We start from the raw sequence: 16,635 nt of genomic DNA, 5'->3' as shown, positions 1-16,635 counted from the left end.
TCCTAAGGAGAGTCAGGGGAGGAGGGTGCCCGATCTGCTCCCCTTGGGGGCCCAGGGCAGCACAATAGCCCCTGGGGCTGCCACTCTCTGGCTTAAGTGGTTGCCTAGGCAACAGCAGGGGCCAGCTTCCACCAATCCACGGCAGAGGCTGGGTGGGGGGAGGGAGGCCGAGCAGGAAGGGGGAGCTGTCCCTGTGCTGGATCCTATATAAGGAGGAGGGATGGGATGGGACCCATGTGGCTTAGCGTCACTGTCCCTCTGGTGGGCTAAGGGGGGGCCAGAACACAATGATGCTTAGGATAGACCACTGCAAGCCTGGGTCCTGGGGCAGCTTCTGGGCCATCCTGACCTTGGTGGGCCTGGCCACTCGTGCAGGTGAGTGGGCAGTGGTGGGTAGGGTGGCAGGGCAGGAGGCAGAGAGCAAGGGGGCAGCAGTGGGTAGAGCTATACATGACAAGGAGAGGGCGCTGTCCAACCAGCCCTGGAGAGCACCTTAGTGGTTCCCTCAGCTTTCCGGCACCTTTTCCAGAAAGGAGGAGGGCAGGCTGTCTCTGGGGGGAGGAGGAGGGGGGCTGAGCGGCAGGCAGGGGTCTTCAACTACAAGAAGACTCCTCCATTGTCCATTGTCTGAGGCCACTGGGCCCAGGCCTAATGGGGACGCCATCAGCATGCAGGCTTTCAAAGGGACAGCTGGGGAGGCTGGGAAATCCATGACCCGCCTCTTTCTCTTCTTTTATCCCTGGGCCTCCCTGCCTAGCTATTGTGTGGGCCTTCCCTCCACACATCCTCTGTGTGTGTGTGCGTGCACACACGTGCGCTCATGCACGCGTTCATGTGTGAGACAGGCGGGTGTCCATCTGCCACCCTCAGACACAGACAACCTCCTTGCTCCCTCTGCCAGGAGGCCTGCAGCGCCCTCCACTAGGGGGCGCTGTCTACGCATTTTCTATGAATGGGTTTTCTGTAACTGAGTGTGCATTCTCCTCTGGCCCTCCATGGCCTCCTTGGAAGCATGAAAGGTGGACTGCCTGGCCAGCCTGGAAAGCAGATGCCAGCCTCGATGCTCAGCTACTCCAGCACCTGCTCACTTTTGGGGCTGTCTCTGATCTGTCTCACAGATTGAGAACCCAAGGGAGCAGGGCCTGGAAAACAGCTTACTTCCCTGCCTCCTGCTCTCCTCCCTGCCCCTGACTGCTACAAATCCACCCTCATCAAGGCCCTTCATGTACATACACACACAAATAAATCAGGGGAGGCTGGAGAGTGAAACACAGCAGCTGCTTCAGTGAGTGAGTGAAGAGCCCCTCTAGCCCCGTCTCTATCCCCAGCCCCCCTCTCAACACCTCACCCCTTGTTCAGATTGTGGAGAAAGGTGGGCTCCTCTGCGTGCTTATATGCATCCGTTATGCATCCTTTCATGCTTTGGGGAGAGTAAAGACTAGGTTTGCTTGGGTCACTGTCATATTCCTTCTCAGAATGAGCACTTAGGTTTGGTGAGGTGCCCTATAAGTATTTGTTAGCGCAGACACAGATTTCTTCAGGGACTGGGTAGGAGACTGTTTGCCAATGAGCGAAGCAGGGGAACTAGGATTTCTTCAACCCTTGCCTGAGGGGGGTGGTTTTGGTATTGTGGTCACCATTCCATGGGTCGCATAGCTGACCCATGTCCCTGTCCGGGACACCCCTTTTCTAGGATATCCTCTCGGGTGCTCATGGCCATGACCTGTCCATCTACAATGTGTCTGTGGGCATGCATGGGCCTCACTGGCACAAACAGGTGTGCACACACAGCCCCCTCATGTAATCCCAGCCACTCAGGAGGCTGAGATCTGAGGATCTCAGATGTTCCATGTATTCAGGGCTCCCTCCTGCAGATCGCCCTGCATCCTAGATTGGGGCCCTGGCTCAAGTGCTTTCTCAGCCTGCGCTGTTCCTTCCTGCTGCAGCCCAGAGAGCAGACATGGGCGGAGAGGCAGCGGCCACCTCCATCAACCACTCTCAGGTGCTGCTCCAGCGCATGCAGGAGCTGCTGCGGCAGGGCAATGCCAGCGACGTGACTCTGCGCGTGCAGGCCGCGGGCACCGACGAGGTCCGCGTCTTCCATGCCCACCGCCTACTGCTGGGCTTGCATAGCGAGCTGTTCCAGGAGCTGCTGAGCAACCAGAGTGAGGTGGTGCTGCAGGAGCCCCGAGACTGTGCCGCCGTCTTTGACAAGTTCATCAGGTGAGCCGAAGGAAGAAGCCTGGGCCTTGGTGCTCGTTATGTCCACACTCAACACTGTGAGGGTAATCCCTGCCTTGGCCTGTGCACTGTGTGGGTTCATGTTGCTCTCCACACCTGCAACATGCTCCATAGTGTCTTCTTTCTTCTTCTTCCTCCTCCTCTTCCTCCTCCTCCTCCTCCCCTTCCTCCCCTTCCTCCTCTTCCTCCTCCTTCCTTCTTCCTTTTCCTCTTCTTCTTTGTCTTCTCTCTTTCTTTCTTTCTTTCTTTCAATGCTGGTACTGAGGCTTGAACTCAGTCTGAGCACTGCTGTCCCTTAGCTTAGTGAGAAAAGAAAAGAGTCTTAGAAATTTCCTGCCCTGACTAGTGTCACACCTTGACTTTTAGATCTCCGCTTCCTGAGTAGCTAGGATTATAGCATGAGCCACCAGCATCTATCTGGCTTCTGTGGTGTTTTCAAACTTGACCAGGAGAGCTTGTAGATAGAGCTCTACAGATTCCAGGGTCCCACACTGGGTGATTGACCTCTGATCTAGGAGTTGGGAGGAATCTATTTTGATTTTAAGGCCTCCGAGGGCTGGGGAGCTGAAAGGTTAACTGGTTCTCTTCCTCACTTCCCATTCTTCCTGCCAATGTGCTTAGTAAGGAAGAGATACACTGTAGTCTATGAAGGTAGCCTCATTCTAATGGGGCAAGATGGCTGCAGAGTTCTAGATATCACTTCCAAATCCCAGGCAGCAGGAAGGCGGAGCATACAGAAGGGCTTCCAGAGAGCCAGGTAGGGCACTCTGTGCCACCCATTGGCAGGAAGGGTGATTTCCACACCACTCCCATTAACCAGAAGAAGAGATCCTGTGAGGTAGAAACAGCCGGGCAGGGCCTCCTCAGGAAGGAAAGATGGAGCTGGGAGCTGGTGGCTCACCTGTAATCCTAATTACCGCAGGAGGCTGAGATCTGACCATCTGGGTTTGAAGCCAGCCCAGAAAGGAAAACCCATGAGACTCTTATCTCCAGTTAATGAGCAAAAAGCTGGAGGTGGAGCTGTGGCTCAAGAGGTAGAGCACAGGAAGAGCCTGAGAGCCCCAGGACTGGCATATCTGCACATGGAGAGAAGAAAGGGAGAGAGATTGGGAGAGGGTGGGGTAGAGAGGGAGAGGAGAGAGGGAAACGAGAGGGGGGTACAGTGACTTCATCCTAACCCCCCCCCGCCCCTTTCTCTGGCAGGTACCTGTACTGCGGGGAGCTGGTGGTGCTGCTGGCGCAGGCCATCCCGCTGCACCGGCTGGCCACCAAGTACGGGGTATCGTCGCTGCAGCGGGGCGTGGCCGACTACATGCGCGCGCACCTGGCGGGGGGCGCGGGCCCGGCCGTGGGCTGGTACCACTACGCGGTGAGCACGGGGGACGAGGCCCTGCGGGAGAGCTGCCTGCAGTTCCTGGCCTGGAACCTGTCGGCCGTGGCGGGGAGCGCGGAGTGGGGCGCCGTGAGCCCCGAGCTGCTGGCGGCGCTGCTGCCGCGCTCGGACCTGGTGCTGCAGGACGAGCTGGAGCTGTTCCAGGCGCTGGAGGCGTGGCTGGGGCGCGCGCGGCCGCCGGCCGCCGTGGCCGAGCGCGCGCTGCGCGCCATCCGCTACCCCATGATCCCGCCCGCCCAGCTGTTCCAGCTGCAGGCGCGCTCGGCCGCGCTGGCGCGCCACGGGCCCGCCGTGGCCGACCTCCTGCTGCAGGCCTACCAGTTCCACGCCGCCTCGCCCCTGCACTATGCCAAGTTCTTCGACGTCAACGGCAGCGCCTTCCTGCCCCGCAATTACCTCTCGCCCGCCTGGGGTGCCCCGTGGGTCATCAACAACCCGGCCCGGGACGATCGCAGCACCAGCTTCCAGACGCAGCTGGGGCCCAGCGGCCACGACGCCGGCCGCCGCATCACCTGGAACGTGCTCTTCTCCCCGCGCTGGCTGCCCGTCAGCCTGCGGCCCGTCTACGCCGACGCCGCGGGCACCGCGCTGCCCGCCGCGCGCCCCGAGGACGGCCGGCCGCGCCTCGTGGTCACCCCGGCCAGCAGCGGCGGCGACGCGGCCGGCGTGAGCTTCCAGAAGACCGTGCTGGTCGGGGCGCGCCAGCAGGGGCGCCTGCTCGTCCGCCACACCTACAGTTTCCATCAGAGTAGCGAGGAGGCCGGCGACTTCCTGGCGCACGCCGACCTGCAGAGGCGCAACTCCGAGTTCCTGGTGGAGAACGCGCTGCACCTGCACCTCATTGTCAAGCCCGTCTACCACACTCTCATCCGGACTGGGAAATAAAGGCCTGAGCGAGGTGGTATTAGGGCTTGGGGATGGGGAAACGCCAGCATGGAATTATTGACCAGCCAGTGTCACCTCCCCGCCCCGTCCCCACCCCCGGGGGGTGGGAGGGGGACGGTCAGTACCAGCCCATGGCTGCTAGCAGGAAATCCAGTAGGGCCATGGTAGACCAGATGCCTGGTCTCAGGCACTGGCACTCATTTCCTATTAAACCTGAAGGGGGTGCTCTTAAACCAATGATCACAGAGAAGCCATGATGATCGGGCCACCAGTCCCTGGTAAAAAGCCAAGCTCCCAAGGGTTCCACCAGTCTGAGGTTCCTCCACCCTTCACTGAGCTCTTCCCTAAGGCCTGTCCCCAGAATGCATCAAGATCAGCAAGAACATCCAAATGGCCCCTGGGCCAGGCAGTTTTCTCATCTTGAAGCTAAGGAGTCGAGCTGGACAGTTTCTGAGCCCTGACATCGCAGGACAGTCACTCTGGGGTTTTCTGCAGTACAAGCCAAGCCTCTGATCTCTCTCCTGGGAGGGGACCTGGGCACATATGAAGCCTGAAGGGATGAGCTGGGTAAATAGCCAAATATCCCACCCACATCAGACAAGGTCTAGTTTCCCACACAGCCGTCAAAACCCAAATGGGACTTTATTGTTAAAAAGGAAGGTGAATAAAAGCCACTACCACGTAACAAAACCAGATTCACTCCCAACCTTCAACTGCCTGTGAGGTACCATACTGGCTGCCCCTTCCCCACCCACACAGATGCCCTCATCCAAGGGGTCTGCCCAGCAGCCTCAGCACACTAACAGCTCCTCTCTGCCAAGGCCGAGGCAGGCCACAGATTTGTGCAGGGTTTTGGCAACCGTGTTCTGGCCAGGACTGGAGGCCAGGGGTCCGGCACCCCAGTATCCTCCCTATCCCTTGACACTGAAAATCCAGAAGGGCTGAGCTGACACCTTCACAGCTCTTGAGTCTCAGGAGTCACAGCCTCTGCGCTCCTGCCTTCACAGCCTCCCCTATTCCCTGCTGTACCCCATTCTACCCGGGGGGGGGGTGGGAGGCAGTAGCTGGTTCTTGTAAGTTCCCTCAGTTATGCCGGAAGTGTCCATCTTTTCTTGAGCCATGGGGCAGGCTGGGCCCTCGAGCGGCTCGTCTCCGGGAAATGCCAGCTGGGTTGGGGGGACCAGCAAGGGAGGAAGCATCCCCAGATCCTGCAAAGGGGAAAGGTCATGATCAGGAATGCCTCTCAGCCCATTCCCCCCCCATCACCCAGTGGCCTCAAACTCCCTGAGGGCTCGATCCTCCAAGTATGCTAGAGAATCATGGTCTCCTCCCTGGGCTGGCTAAGACTTCTCCTTTCCCACTGCCTCCCATGCTCGTACTAACCTGGGTTGTGGCTTGGAGAGAGTTTGACTTGGGCCAAAGGCATGGTGGCTTTTCCCAGATGCCTGATACCAGGGGCTGTGTGCCCACACACTGGCATCTTGTGGTCTAAGATGTCCTCCAAGGGACGGGCCCTGAGGAGATGCGTCTTGGAGCGAGAGAGCTGTGTGGTTGAAGAATAGGGAGGTGAGGCTGAGAGCTGTGTAGGGCTCTACTACAAGCTCTGCCCCTGCCACCCTGCTGACGTGGAGCCTCTTGCTGTTGTGCAAGGCTGAAGTACCCTGGGGCTTCTGGAGGAATCTGGCCCTCAGGCCCCCCACCCACAAGAAAGGGGTCCAGACACCTCGCCTCTGCCCCTTGCCTTACCCCATGGCCTGTGACCTCAAAAGACAGGGACCTCCGCTTCCTCCTTTTGGCCTCCAGTGACTCCTCCCTTTTCTTGCCGGGGTTTTTCTTCTGGCCTCGCAGCCAGGGCCCAGGGTCTTCGCCTCGATGCCCTCGGGCCCTGGAAGGGGCCTCGCCTGTGCTGCTGGACAGGTTGTCCTCGCTGGCAGCATGCTGAAGCGTGGGGCTGGGGGGTCGTTTGCAGGCTTGTGGGCCTGGTGGCCGAGCATCATCAGCCTCGCTCAGGGAGTGCAGGGACAGGCTGCTGCACTCTGTGGCAGGTGCCAGCAGGTGGCGCCCTTCTACGCCCAGGGCCCGCGAGCGACGGCCGGCAGCCTTCACTGAGATGTACTTGGTGCTGGACAGGATCTCTTTCCTCTCTACAGCAGACAAGAGTTTCACTTGGAGATCAAGACCATCTCCCACCACCCCTCCTTTACCATGGCAGAAATAAGCAGTAGTCAGGGCACCTGGGTTTCATCCCTAACACCCCTACTTGCTTGCCACTTGGGGCACACTGTCACCTTCCATCTCTAAACTGAAGATGCCACAACTAATTCCCTGGTGTTATTAAGGCTGACCAATGGGTTTAGTCAATCTTATCTCAGGGAGCAAGATTCAATTAACATTTGTTATTGCAATTAATTACTCGGTAGAAGGAGGTGTGTGGCCCTAAGTGCTTCCATTCTATTTTATTTATGTATTTATTTTTGTGCAGATCCTGGGGCTTGAACTTGGGAACTGGGTGCTGTCCCTGAGGGTTTTTTTTTTCATTCTTCTCAAAGCTAGCAATACTACCACTTAAGCCACAACTCTGCTTTTGACCTTTTTTTAGTGGTTAATTGGAAATAAGAGTCACACAGACTTTCCTGCATGAGCTGGCTTTGAACCTTGATTCTCAAGTTTTAGCTTCCTCAGTTGCTAGGATTACAGGTGTGAGCCACCAGCAACCAGTCAGATGCTTCCAATGTGATTTCTGATTGTAACCCCATCTCTGCCCTTGAGCAGGTGCAGATACTAACTGCTAATACACAGCCAGTCCTCTGTGGGGCGCTGATGGCTCTATAGGTTAGAAAGTATTCGGGACACTTGCGCATTCAGCCAGGCTCAGGGCAGAAAAGGGCTTTGGCTGGACTGATCTGAGCCTTTAGACCAGGCAGGTGCGCACTTGTACCTTTGTGGGATAAGGGAATCTCCGACAGATTCTCGCTGCTATCTGGAGAAGAGTTGATCCGGCTGCCCAGGCTGTCCAGAGGGGGCTGGAGTGTAGTATTTGGGAAGAAGAAGGGCTTGAACACAGTAAGGACCCCTGCACCCCAGTCAACAAAGATGGGACAGGGTTCATCCCAAATGCTGGGTGACTGCCCAGCCCCAGGTGGTATCCAGAGCTCACCTCCTGGGCCACTAGGCTGCCGATCTGGATGGGTGGTGGGGTGGGCACAGAAGAGCCTTTCACCTGCCAGGCTCGAGAATTGGCCTTGAATATGTGGTGGGCTTCACTGAGGATGGCAGGGAGGAAGGAGGGCTGTTGACCAGACTGGTCACGCTGAGGTTCCCTGCCACCACCAGCAGGGGGAGCCACCAGAGAGCGTACCAAAGAATCCTTCTCCAGCCCCCAGCCACCCTCTCCCTGTCCTGGCTCCAGCCTTCCTGCCTGGCCGGTATCTGGACTGGCAATCCCAGGTCAGGGCCCAGCAGGAATTGGCTCACCTGTCCTTGCAGAGAGGTGGGAGGGTGCTGTTTTGTGGGCGCTGGGCTTCGGAGCTTATTGTCTTTACGCTCTCCAGATCAGAGTCTGGGGTCAGTGTGGCTCCTGCTGGGGTAATTTTGGGCAAAGAACTGTCCTGGGAGGGGGGAAGAGGGGGAGTCAGAAGACTTGATCCTGGAGCCCATAACAGCACCCACATGGGGTAACAAGGACCTGGGGCCGTTGTTTTCTTGGTATTCTATTTATCCAGTTAAAACAAGGTTGCTGGGTGCTGGTGGCTCAGGCCTGTAATCCTAGCTACTCAGGAGGCTGAGATCTGAGGACCCAGTTCAAAGCCAGCCTGGGGGGAACGTCCATGAGATGCTTACCTCCAAGTGTCCGCCCTGAAAACGCTCAGAGACAGCACTGAGGCCCTGAGTTCAAGCCCCAGCAGTGGCACAAAAATAAACAGGATAACTCAGGCTAGCCTTGAACTTGCATGTCTCTTGCTTCAGCCCTTCCAAGTGCTGAGATTACAGGCACGCTCCACTGAGCTGGTGAGGGGCCTTCTCAGACAGCCTCCCTTGAACCCTCTGATCTTGGACAGACAGGGCCAAGTGTTTTGAGAGGAGTGTGGGGGTGCGGGTGGGACGCCTTGCTGGGCGTGGCATGGTTTAGGGCGTGGCAAGGAGGGGCTGGAATCAGCTCCCTGGGGTTCCAAGGGAACCAGCTTGGTCCAGGGTGGCGGCAGCCACCTGCAGGCAGGCTGTGCTTTGCGTGGGGGCCCTTCCGTGGGCACGGCGCGGGTGTCTGGGCCTGCCCCGGCGCCCACCTGCAGGGCCCTGGAGGCCACGCGGTCCACGATGGCGGCCCGCTCGAGGCTGCCGTCCTCCAGCTCGCGCAGGTACACTTCATAGAGGGCCTCCAGGTGCGGGGGTACCGCCAGGTTGTAGTCTGCGGGAGGGGCGCGGGGAGGGCTCAGCGCGGGCCTGGGGATCGCCTCGCCCTCCCCCCGGCACCCCCTCGCGCCCCCCGTCCGGGGCGCGGGGCCTACCCTCGATGATCTGCCGCTGGCCCTGGATGATCTCCTCGCAGAGGCTCCGGTGCTGCTCCAGGCGGCGCACGGCTTCGCGGCGGTGGCGCCAGGCGCCGTCCCGGAGCAGCGCGTGCGACTGCATCTCGGTGACCTCCACCTCCAGCTCGTGCACGCGGCACAGCAGGCCGAGCACCTGGCGCTGCTCCTCCGAGCCCAGGCGCCGCGGCAGCGTCTCCTCCAGGCGCCGGCCCCGCGCGCGCAGCTCCCGGCAGCGCTGCTCCAGGGCCAGCTGCGCGCGCAGACGGGGCTCAGCGCCTGGCAGGGCCCGCCCGCGCCCGCCCGCGGCCTCCCCAGCCCCTGGGCTCCCAGAGCCGGTGCTCTGCAACCAGGGCAGCTCCAAGGTGGCCCATCCATCCATCCATCCATCCATCCATCCATCCATCCTTCCCCCCTGCCCTTCCTTTCTCTTCCTCCCTCCCTCCCTTCCTCCTTTTCTCTTTCCTTCCTTCCTCTTTTCTCTTCCTTCCTTCCTTCCTTCCTTCCCTCCCCCTTCCGCCTTCCTTCCCTCCCTTCTGCCCTTCCTTTCTCTTCCTCTGTCCCTCCCTTCCTCCCTGCCTTTCTCTTTCCTTCCTTCCTATCTTTTCCCTCTCCTTCCTTCCTTCCTTCCCTCCCTCCCTCCCCCTTCCTCCTTCCTTCCCTCCCTCCTACCCTTCCTTTTACTTCCTCTGTCCCTCCCTTCCTCCCTCCCTTTCTCTTTCCTTCCTAGCTTTTCCCTCCCCTTCATTTCTTAGTTCCTTCGTTTGTTCCTTCCTTCTTTCCCTCCCTCCCTTCCTTCCTCTTTCCTTCTTCTCTTTTCCCTCCCTTCCTCCCTCCCTCCCTTCCTAGGAGACACTGGCACCCAGCCCGTGCTGTTTCTTGCTGTTCTGGCCACTACCTACCCTGGAATGGGCTCCGTGGGTATCTGTTTCACCCTAGCCCTGTGATGCCCTCGGGGCTACTCTGAAGCACCCTGCTCCCGTTTGGCTATGCCCCATCCTAGAAGGTAATGACCAGTGGCCCAGAAAGCTCCGATGATTCTATTGGGCACCCTGTCTGGGATCCTTGGATTGGGCCAAGCATTAATATCTCCAGTGACTTGTGAGGACAACACCAGGGCATCTCCTGCTTTACAGGTGGGGAAACTGAGGCTCAGAGAGGTGCAGGAACTTAGCAAGATCACGGAGGCCGCCAGCCCCTCCACCTTCTCTAGGACCCCCCCTGGCCCACCCCAAGCCCTGGGCACCTTCTCCTTGCGCAGCTTCCTCTGTTCCCCCACCAGGGCGGCGATGCTGTCCCGGGCGGCGGCCACCTCGGGCGGCTCCAGGGTGTCTGGCTGGTCGTCACCTGTGTCCGAGTCCTTCTCACTGTCATCCTTCGAGTAGGACTCCTTCCTCCGCTCCTCCCGCCACTTGAGGGCCCTGCGTGACTTCTCATGCTCCCAGCTGTCAGGGCCCCACCCCGGGGAGACAGGAGACGAGGGCTTCAGGCCCCAGGAAAGGGCAGGGCATCACCCAGGTCCCCAGCAACTCCATCCCCAATCCCTGCAGGCCGGGAGGGTCCCCGGGCAGGGGTGCACACCCAGCAATGGTGAGCAGGTGGCAGGAAGTGTCGATCTGGACCTCCATGCCATGGTTCTCCAGCTCCAGCAGGCGCCGGCGCACGTCCATCTGCTCCTGGAAGGTGCTGATGAGCTGCTCTCGAACCTGCTCCAGCTCGGCCTGCTCTCCCTGCCGGCCGTGCAGCTGAACCTCGGCTGTGGAGGGCGGAAGGGCAGCAGTGGGGGCTCAAGCCCACTGAGATCCTCTCCCAACTTTCTTTCCAAGCCAGCCACGACTCCCAACTGCCTTTCCAGCCACTTCCTCCAGGAAGACCTCCTAGATTACTCTCTCTTCCCATGCCCCACTCCCACAGTGTAGCCTAGGGCTACGCACAAAGTTGATGCTCAGTTCCTCTGTGTGAACGGGGACACCATGAGCTCACAACTATAAAAAGCTGCCCCCGCACCATAGCAGAATCCATCTATCCGAGGAGTTGGGTCTCCAGTCTTACAGGCTCCCTTACTCCTATGGGCTAGCCTCTGCCTTTTGTGTTTCTTTTTTTGATTGTGGGTCTTGAACTCTGGGCCTGGGCATTGTCCCTCAGCTCTTCAGCTCAAGGCTCTATCACTTGAGCCACAGCACCACTTCCAGTTTTCTGGTGGTTCATTGGAGATAAGCGTCTCATGGTCTTTCCTGCCCCTGGCCTGCTTTGAACCATGATTCTCAGATCTCAGCCTCCTGAATAGCTAGGATTACAGGTGTGAGCCTCCGGCGCCCAGCAACCTCTGCCTTTAGGAAGCAAGGCACAGAGCTTGAAGGCTGGCTCAGGGAAGTTCAGTGACTAAGCCCCAGTCTACCTAGCCAGGAAGAGCCTGGGTCAGCTCCTCTGCCCTCAGAGCAAGGGGAAGCAGCTCCAGGAGGGGGCGCTGTGGAGACAGGCTCCCACAGAACGGCTCCCGTGCGCACCTCGAGCATGCTGGCTGTCAACCCGCTCCAGCCGCCCGCGGGCCTGGCCCCGCCCCGCCTGCTGGTCCATCTTGCACTTGAGCCTCTGGATCTCGCCCCGCAGGTCGGCGATGATGCTGGTGTACTGGGCGATGTGGTAGGAGACGTTGAGCAGGTTCTGCTTCACCTGCGGGGAGCACGGGATGGGGGAGCAAGGGGGCACAGCTCTGCCTCCACCTGCTCACCTGCTAACCCTTCCTGTCCTCCTCCCCCGCCCCCCTCCAGCCTTCCTGGGTGACAGTAGCAGCATTTGTGGACCCAAACCCATGGCCTGCTGTCACATGACATGGCTCAGCTAGATTGGATCTTCCTGAAGTGCTGCTTCCCCTCCTGTGGGAGTGGGGGAGAGGGAGGGGCACCAGTTCCTCCATCCCCTTCCCCAGCTGGTCTCTGCAGCTGCTATTGGCATGTACTGGCCACTGACAATGACCTGAACTAATAAATGAACTACTCAGGAGCGTGTCTCCCTTTCCACTATCCTCTGCCCCCCTCCCCCAAAGCTCTGGAGGTAGCAACTTCAAGCATCCAGGGCACTCTTGGGCAGATGCTACTTGCTTAGCCATCTCCCTCTACCAACACAGGAGCCGAGGCAGGTGCACCAGGCAGCAGGGGCCCCGCAGGTTCTACCAGAGGACGTGAACTTGAAAACCAGCCAGGCCCAGCGCCCGACTCTGCTCCATCATGTGTTGGGCAGTTACTCACAGTGTGAATCCGCACTGTCCTCTGTTGTCATGGCAGGGATGCGAACACCTGGTGTGTGTGTGTGTGTGTGTGTGTGTGTGTGTGTGTGTGTGTGTGTGTGTGTGTGCTGGTACTGGTACAGGGCCTGGGCCTTAGCTTTTTTGCTCAAAGCTGGTGCTCTACCATTTGAGCCACAACTCCACTTTGCCTTTTGGTTTTTGTTGTGATTAATTGGTGATAAGAGTCTCACAGACTTTCCTGCCTGGGCTGGCTTTGAACCCCAATCCTCAGAGCTCAGCCTCCTGAGTAGCTAGGACTACAGAAGGTCAGCTACCAGCACCTGGCCCTGCTTGGTTTGGGACTGGGAGGAGACCTGTTTATCAGATAGCTGAGAGTTGGGGTTCAGGAAAGCTCCCTCCTCACCCCATGGGTGACACGTATACCTAGGTGGTGTGACCGACCACCTAGAGGTCTAGAGTCCAGAGTTAGCCTCTGAAGAGGAAGAAGAAGGTAGGGGGACTGGGAATGAGAAGAAGAGGGACCTGGGAGCCAGCAGAGGACTTCTGGGTTGATAAGCAGGTGCTGAAGGTGCCTGGAAAGGCCTTGGTGCAGTGGTGGCTGGCTCCACCGAGGGTGGAGAAGGTGGTAGGGATCAGTCCAAGTGGTTCAAATCGTGGTCCAGGGGTGTGTTCTGGGGGGTGCAGTCTAGGGACCCTCACCCTGGTCTTAATGTTCTTGGCCCGGCCAGCATAGGTCAGGGTGTTCCGAGACTCCTCAAAGGCGGTGCTGGCTGGGCTGATATGGGCGATCATCACCGTGCGGCTGTTTCCCCCCAAGGAGTCCTGAATGGAGGTGGCGGGGGGGGGGGGGGTGTGTGTGGTCAGTGGAGGCCCCTCCCCCAGAGCCTCCTCCTGCCAGGCTGTATGTGTGCCCTCTCCCCCTCCCCCTCCCTTCTCCTTTTTCCCTCCCAGCTTCCATATAAAAAGCCTGGCTGCTGAGCATAATGGGGTGTGTAGCTGGGAGACTCTACTGCTTCTCCACCACTAACCTTCTCTTTTTTTCTTTTTTGCCAGTCCTGGGGCTTGAACTCAGGGCCTGAGCACTGTCCCTGAGCTTCTTTTGCTCAAGGCTAGTGCTCTTCCACTTGAGCCACTTCTGGCCTTTTCTGTGTATGTGGTACTGAGGAATTGAACCCAGGGCTTCATGCATGCTAGGCAAGCACTCTACCACTAAGCCACATTCCCAGCCCCCTCAGCCTTCTTGAATCCCCACCTACCTCCCTGGCTTGTGGGTACAGTTGTGGTGGCAGGCTGACAGAAGGGTCTGTAGGGACCATATACCTATTTCCAGCACTGACTAGTACCAACCCTTGGGGAAAATTCCTTGGTCTTTCCAGGCCTCAATTTCCCCAGCAGCACAGGTAACTCTCCCTAACTCACAAAGCCACAGACAAGACTAAAGAGTTTGTGGGACCAGGCGCTGGTGGTACACGCCTATAATCTTAGCTACTCAGGAGGCTCAAAGCCAGCCTGGACAGAAACATTTGTAAGATTCTTTTTTTTGGGTCCGGTCGTGGGGCCTGAACTCTGGGCCTGGGCGCTGTCCCTCAGCTCTTCAGCTCAAGGCTAGCGCTCTACCACTTGAGCCATAGCACCACTTCCGGCTTTTTTCTTTTTGCTTATGTGGTGCTGAGGAATTGAACCCAGGGCCTCAGGCATGCAAGGCAAGCGCTCTACCACTGAGCCACCTTCCCAGCCCAACATTTGTAAGATTCTTTTTCCAGTTAACCTGAAAAGAAAAGATGAGGCTGGGAATGTAGCTTTGTGGTAGAGTGCCTGCCTAGCATGCATGAGGCCCTGGGTTCAATTCCTCAGTACCACATAAACAGAAAAAGCTGGAAGTGGCTCAAGTGGTAGAGTGCTAACCTTGAGCAAAAGAAGCTCAGGGGCAGTGTCCAGGCCCTGAGTTCAAGCCCCAGGGCTGGCAAATAAATAAATAAATAAATAAAAGGCAGAAGTAGCTCTGTGGCTTGAGTGGTAGAGTGCCAGCTCTGAGTGAAAAGGCCAAATGGGAGTGTGAGGCCTTAAGTTCAAGTCCCAGCACAAAAGTAAACATAAAAGGTTTGTGGGGGTGAAGGCAGGAACAGAGCTCAGGGGACCCTGGTACCTTCAGGAGCCGGGTGAGCTTGCTGTCGCGGTAGTTGATGTACTTGTTGCTGCCCTTGTCGCTCAGCGCATTGATGCAGTTGCCCAACGCGAGCAGGGAGCGGTTGATGTGAGCTCCCTCCTTCATGCGCTGTCCCCGGTTCTGGGTCTGAGGGTGGGGGGGGAGGTAGAGGACAAAGCTGTGGCCTTGTGAGGGCCCAAGGTGGAGGCTCCACCCATCAGCCACCCATCAGCACCCTGCTGATCCTAGATACACACCCCAGCCTGCGCTGGGGGGGGGGGGCGTGCACTCTGGAAATGTAGGGAGAACGGGTCACCAGATGGCTTGGTCCTGCCCCCTCCTCCTAGGGTGTACGAGGAAAGGTATGACCAGGAAACTTCTAGACTGAGGACTCTGGAGAATGCCGAGCCAAGCTGGTTCTGTTCCCTTGGGGCAGGCACTATGGCAGTGGCCAGACTTGTCCCATAGTGTCCTGAATGGCAGGCCACAAGATGGCGTCGTGGGCCACTTAGTGTGACCCCAGGCCTTAAAAGGCACCAGGAGCGTCACAGAGCTAGGAGGGCCGTGTGTGCACGCACACACGCACAGGTGCGTGATGCAGGGGCGGGCTCCTCTCCTCATGGGGCAGGGAAGCCATTGCTGCCCATCCCGGCAGAGCTGGCATTAGACAGCTCCAGTTACCAGAGGGTACCCCTTCCTCCAGGCTGCTCCCCATGTCCCCTTAGGGAGGCCTGGAGGCTTTTCTGGAACTCAGGGATGAATTTGTGAACACCCACCTTGTTGCAATCCAGCCTTGTGTGTTCAGACAAGGCTGTGAGCCTGTTTCTTTCTTTCCTTCCTTCCTTCCTTCCTCCTTCTTTCCTTCCTTCCTTCCTCCTTCCTTCCTTCTTCCCTCCCTCCCTCTCTCTTCCTTCCTTCCTCCCTCCCTTCTTTCCCTCCCTCCCTCCCTCCCTTCCTTCCTTCCTTCCTTTCTTCCTTCCTTCCTTCCTCTCTTTCTTTCCTTCCTTCCTTCTTTCTTCCTTCCCTCCCTCCCTCCCTCCCTCCCTCCCTCCCTTCTCTCTCTCTCTTTCTTTCTTCCTTTCTTTCTTTCTTTCTTTCTTTCTTTCTTTCTTTCTTTCTTTCTTTCTTTCTTTCTTTCTTTCTTTCTTTCTTTCTTTCTTTCTTTCTTTCCTTTCTTTCCCTGCCAGTCCTGGGGCTTGAACTCAGGGCCTGAGCACTGTCCCTGAGCTGCTGCTTCTTCTTCTTCTTTTTTTTTTGTCAGTCGTGGGGCCTGAACTCTGGGCTTGGGCGCTGTCCCTCAGCTCTTCAGCTCAAGGTGAGCTCTCTACCACTTGAGCCACAGCGCCACTTCCAGTTTTCTAATGGTTTATTGGAGATAAGAGTCTCATGGACTTTCCTGCCCAGGCTAGCTTTGAACTGTGATTCTCAGATCTCAGCCTCCTGAGTGGCCATAATTCCAGGTGTGAGCCACCAATGATGCCTGGCTTTTCTCTCTTCTCTTGGCTTCAGTTTTGCTATGGTGACATCACACAAGCTGTCCTGCCAGAGGGGCTGGGCCACTGCGTCAGGCAAGCGAACTTGGCTGAGTGATAAGGACAGGGACATTGGGTGACATAAGTGATGTCCTTGATGTGCTAGGCCCTCTTCCAGGTCCCTCCATGTTCTGCTGAGTCAGGTGTCAGGTGCTTATTTTTGTTCTTTGTCATCCTACCTCACCCCTGCCCCACCCCAACAATAGTCCTTTGGCTCTTCAGGTTGCCTGGGCCCATCCTGAACTTTCTGGCATTTTCTTCAGTCCTTCACCCTGAGGGTCCCACTCCTCTGTCTACTTCTCTGGGGTGCTCTGGACTGCACCCCTCCCCCACCATCCAGATAGCCTCTTCTCCAGACTCCAAGAGCCAGCCTCACCTGGGAGGCTCGCTCGGAGCCCGCCAGGTCAATCATGAAGAGCCGGCCCTGTCTCACTTCCTGCAGGATGTTCTTGATGCGGCTGCGCTGGCGCACGGCCACCTGCAGCACGGCGTGGGAGCGGGAGGACGTCTGGTTGGCGGCCGTGGGCTCCTGGGTCCTCTGCCGGTTCCCCTTCATCAGCAGCTGCATGATCTGGGAGGAAGGGAGCGAAGGAGGGAATGAGATGCCTGCAGAGAGGAGGCCTGGCGGGGGAGGTCCTGCCTCTGAGAGGCTGTGTGAGGCCGCGTGA

The 16,635-nt window shown here is 58.1% G+C and overlaps 2 protein-coding genes across 2 annotated transcripts in view; one reads left to right on the top strand and one right to left on the bottom strand.

The window, feature by feature from the left end:
• Window positions 1–251: 251 nt before the first annotated feature.
• Window positions 252–5,209, top strand: Btbd17 (BTB domain containing 17). The gene is made up of 3 exons (XM_069993208.1): window positions 252–375; window positions 1,947–2,223; window positions 3,445–5,209. The coding sequence occupies exons 1-3, from the start codon at window positions 288–290 to the stop codon at window positions 4,517–4,519; spliced, it is 1,440 nt and encodes a 479-aa protein (XP_069849309.1). The 5' UTR covers window positions 252–287; the 3' UTR covers window positions 4,520–5,209.
• Window positions 5,143–16,635, bottom strand: part of Kif19 (kinesin family member 19) — a 26,383-nt gene continuing 14,890 nt past the window's right edge. Inside the window, exons 7-20 of the mRNA XM_069993207.1 lie at window positions 16,344–16,538; window positions 14,436–14,582; window positions 12,989–13,111; window positions 11,550–11,715; window positions 10,624–10,798; window positions 10,289–10,487; window positions 9,025–9,295; window positions 8,803–8,924; window positions 7,994–8,127; window positions 7,677–7,782; window positions 7,458–7,542; window positions 6,266–6,663; window positions 5,903–6,062; window positions 5,143–5,727 (exon numbers count right to left, since the gene is read on the bottom strand). Of these exons, the coding sequence (XP_069849308.1) occupies window positions 5,603–5,727; window positions 5,903–6,062; window positions 6,266–6,663; window positions 7,458–7,542; window positions 7,677–7,782; window positions 7,994–8,127; window positions 8,803–8,924; window positions 9,025–9,295; window positions 10,289–10,487; window positions 10,624–10,798; window positions 11,550–11,715; window positions 12,989–13,111; window positions 14,436–14,582; window positions 16,344–16,538 (2,406 nt within the window). The 3' untranslated portion in view covers window positions 5,143–5,602. The remainder of the gene's footprint in view (window positions 5,728–5,902; window positions 6,063–6,265; window positions 6,664–7,457; window positions 7,543–7,676; window positions 7,783–7,993; window positions 8,128–8,802; window positions 8,925–9,024; window positions 9,296–10,288; window positions 10,488–10,623; window positions 10,799–11,549; window positions 11,716–12,988; window positions 13,112–14,435; window positions 14,583–16,343; window positions 16,539–16,635) is intronic.

This window comes from Dipodomys merriami, unplaced genomic scaffold (assembly GCF_024711535.1).
Source record: "Dipodomys merriami isolate MVZ:Mamm:240054 unplaced genomic scaffold, mDipMer1.0.p SCAF_42, whole genome shotgun sequence".
Classification (NCBI taxonomy): domain Eukaryota; kingdom Metazoa; phylum Chordata; class Mammalia; order Rodentia; family Heteromyidae; genus Dipodomys; species Dipodomys merriami.
The sequence above is the reverse complement of the archived record's forward strand: the minus strand, read 5'-3'. Positions and strand labels throughout refer to the sequence as shown.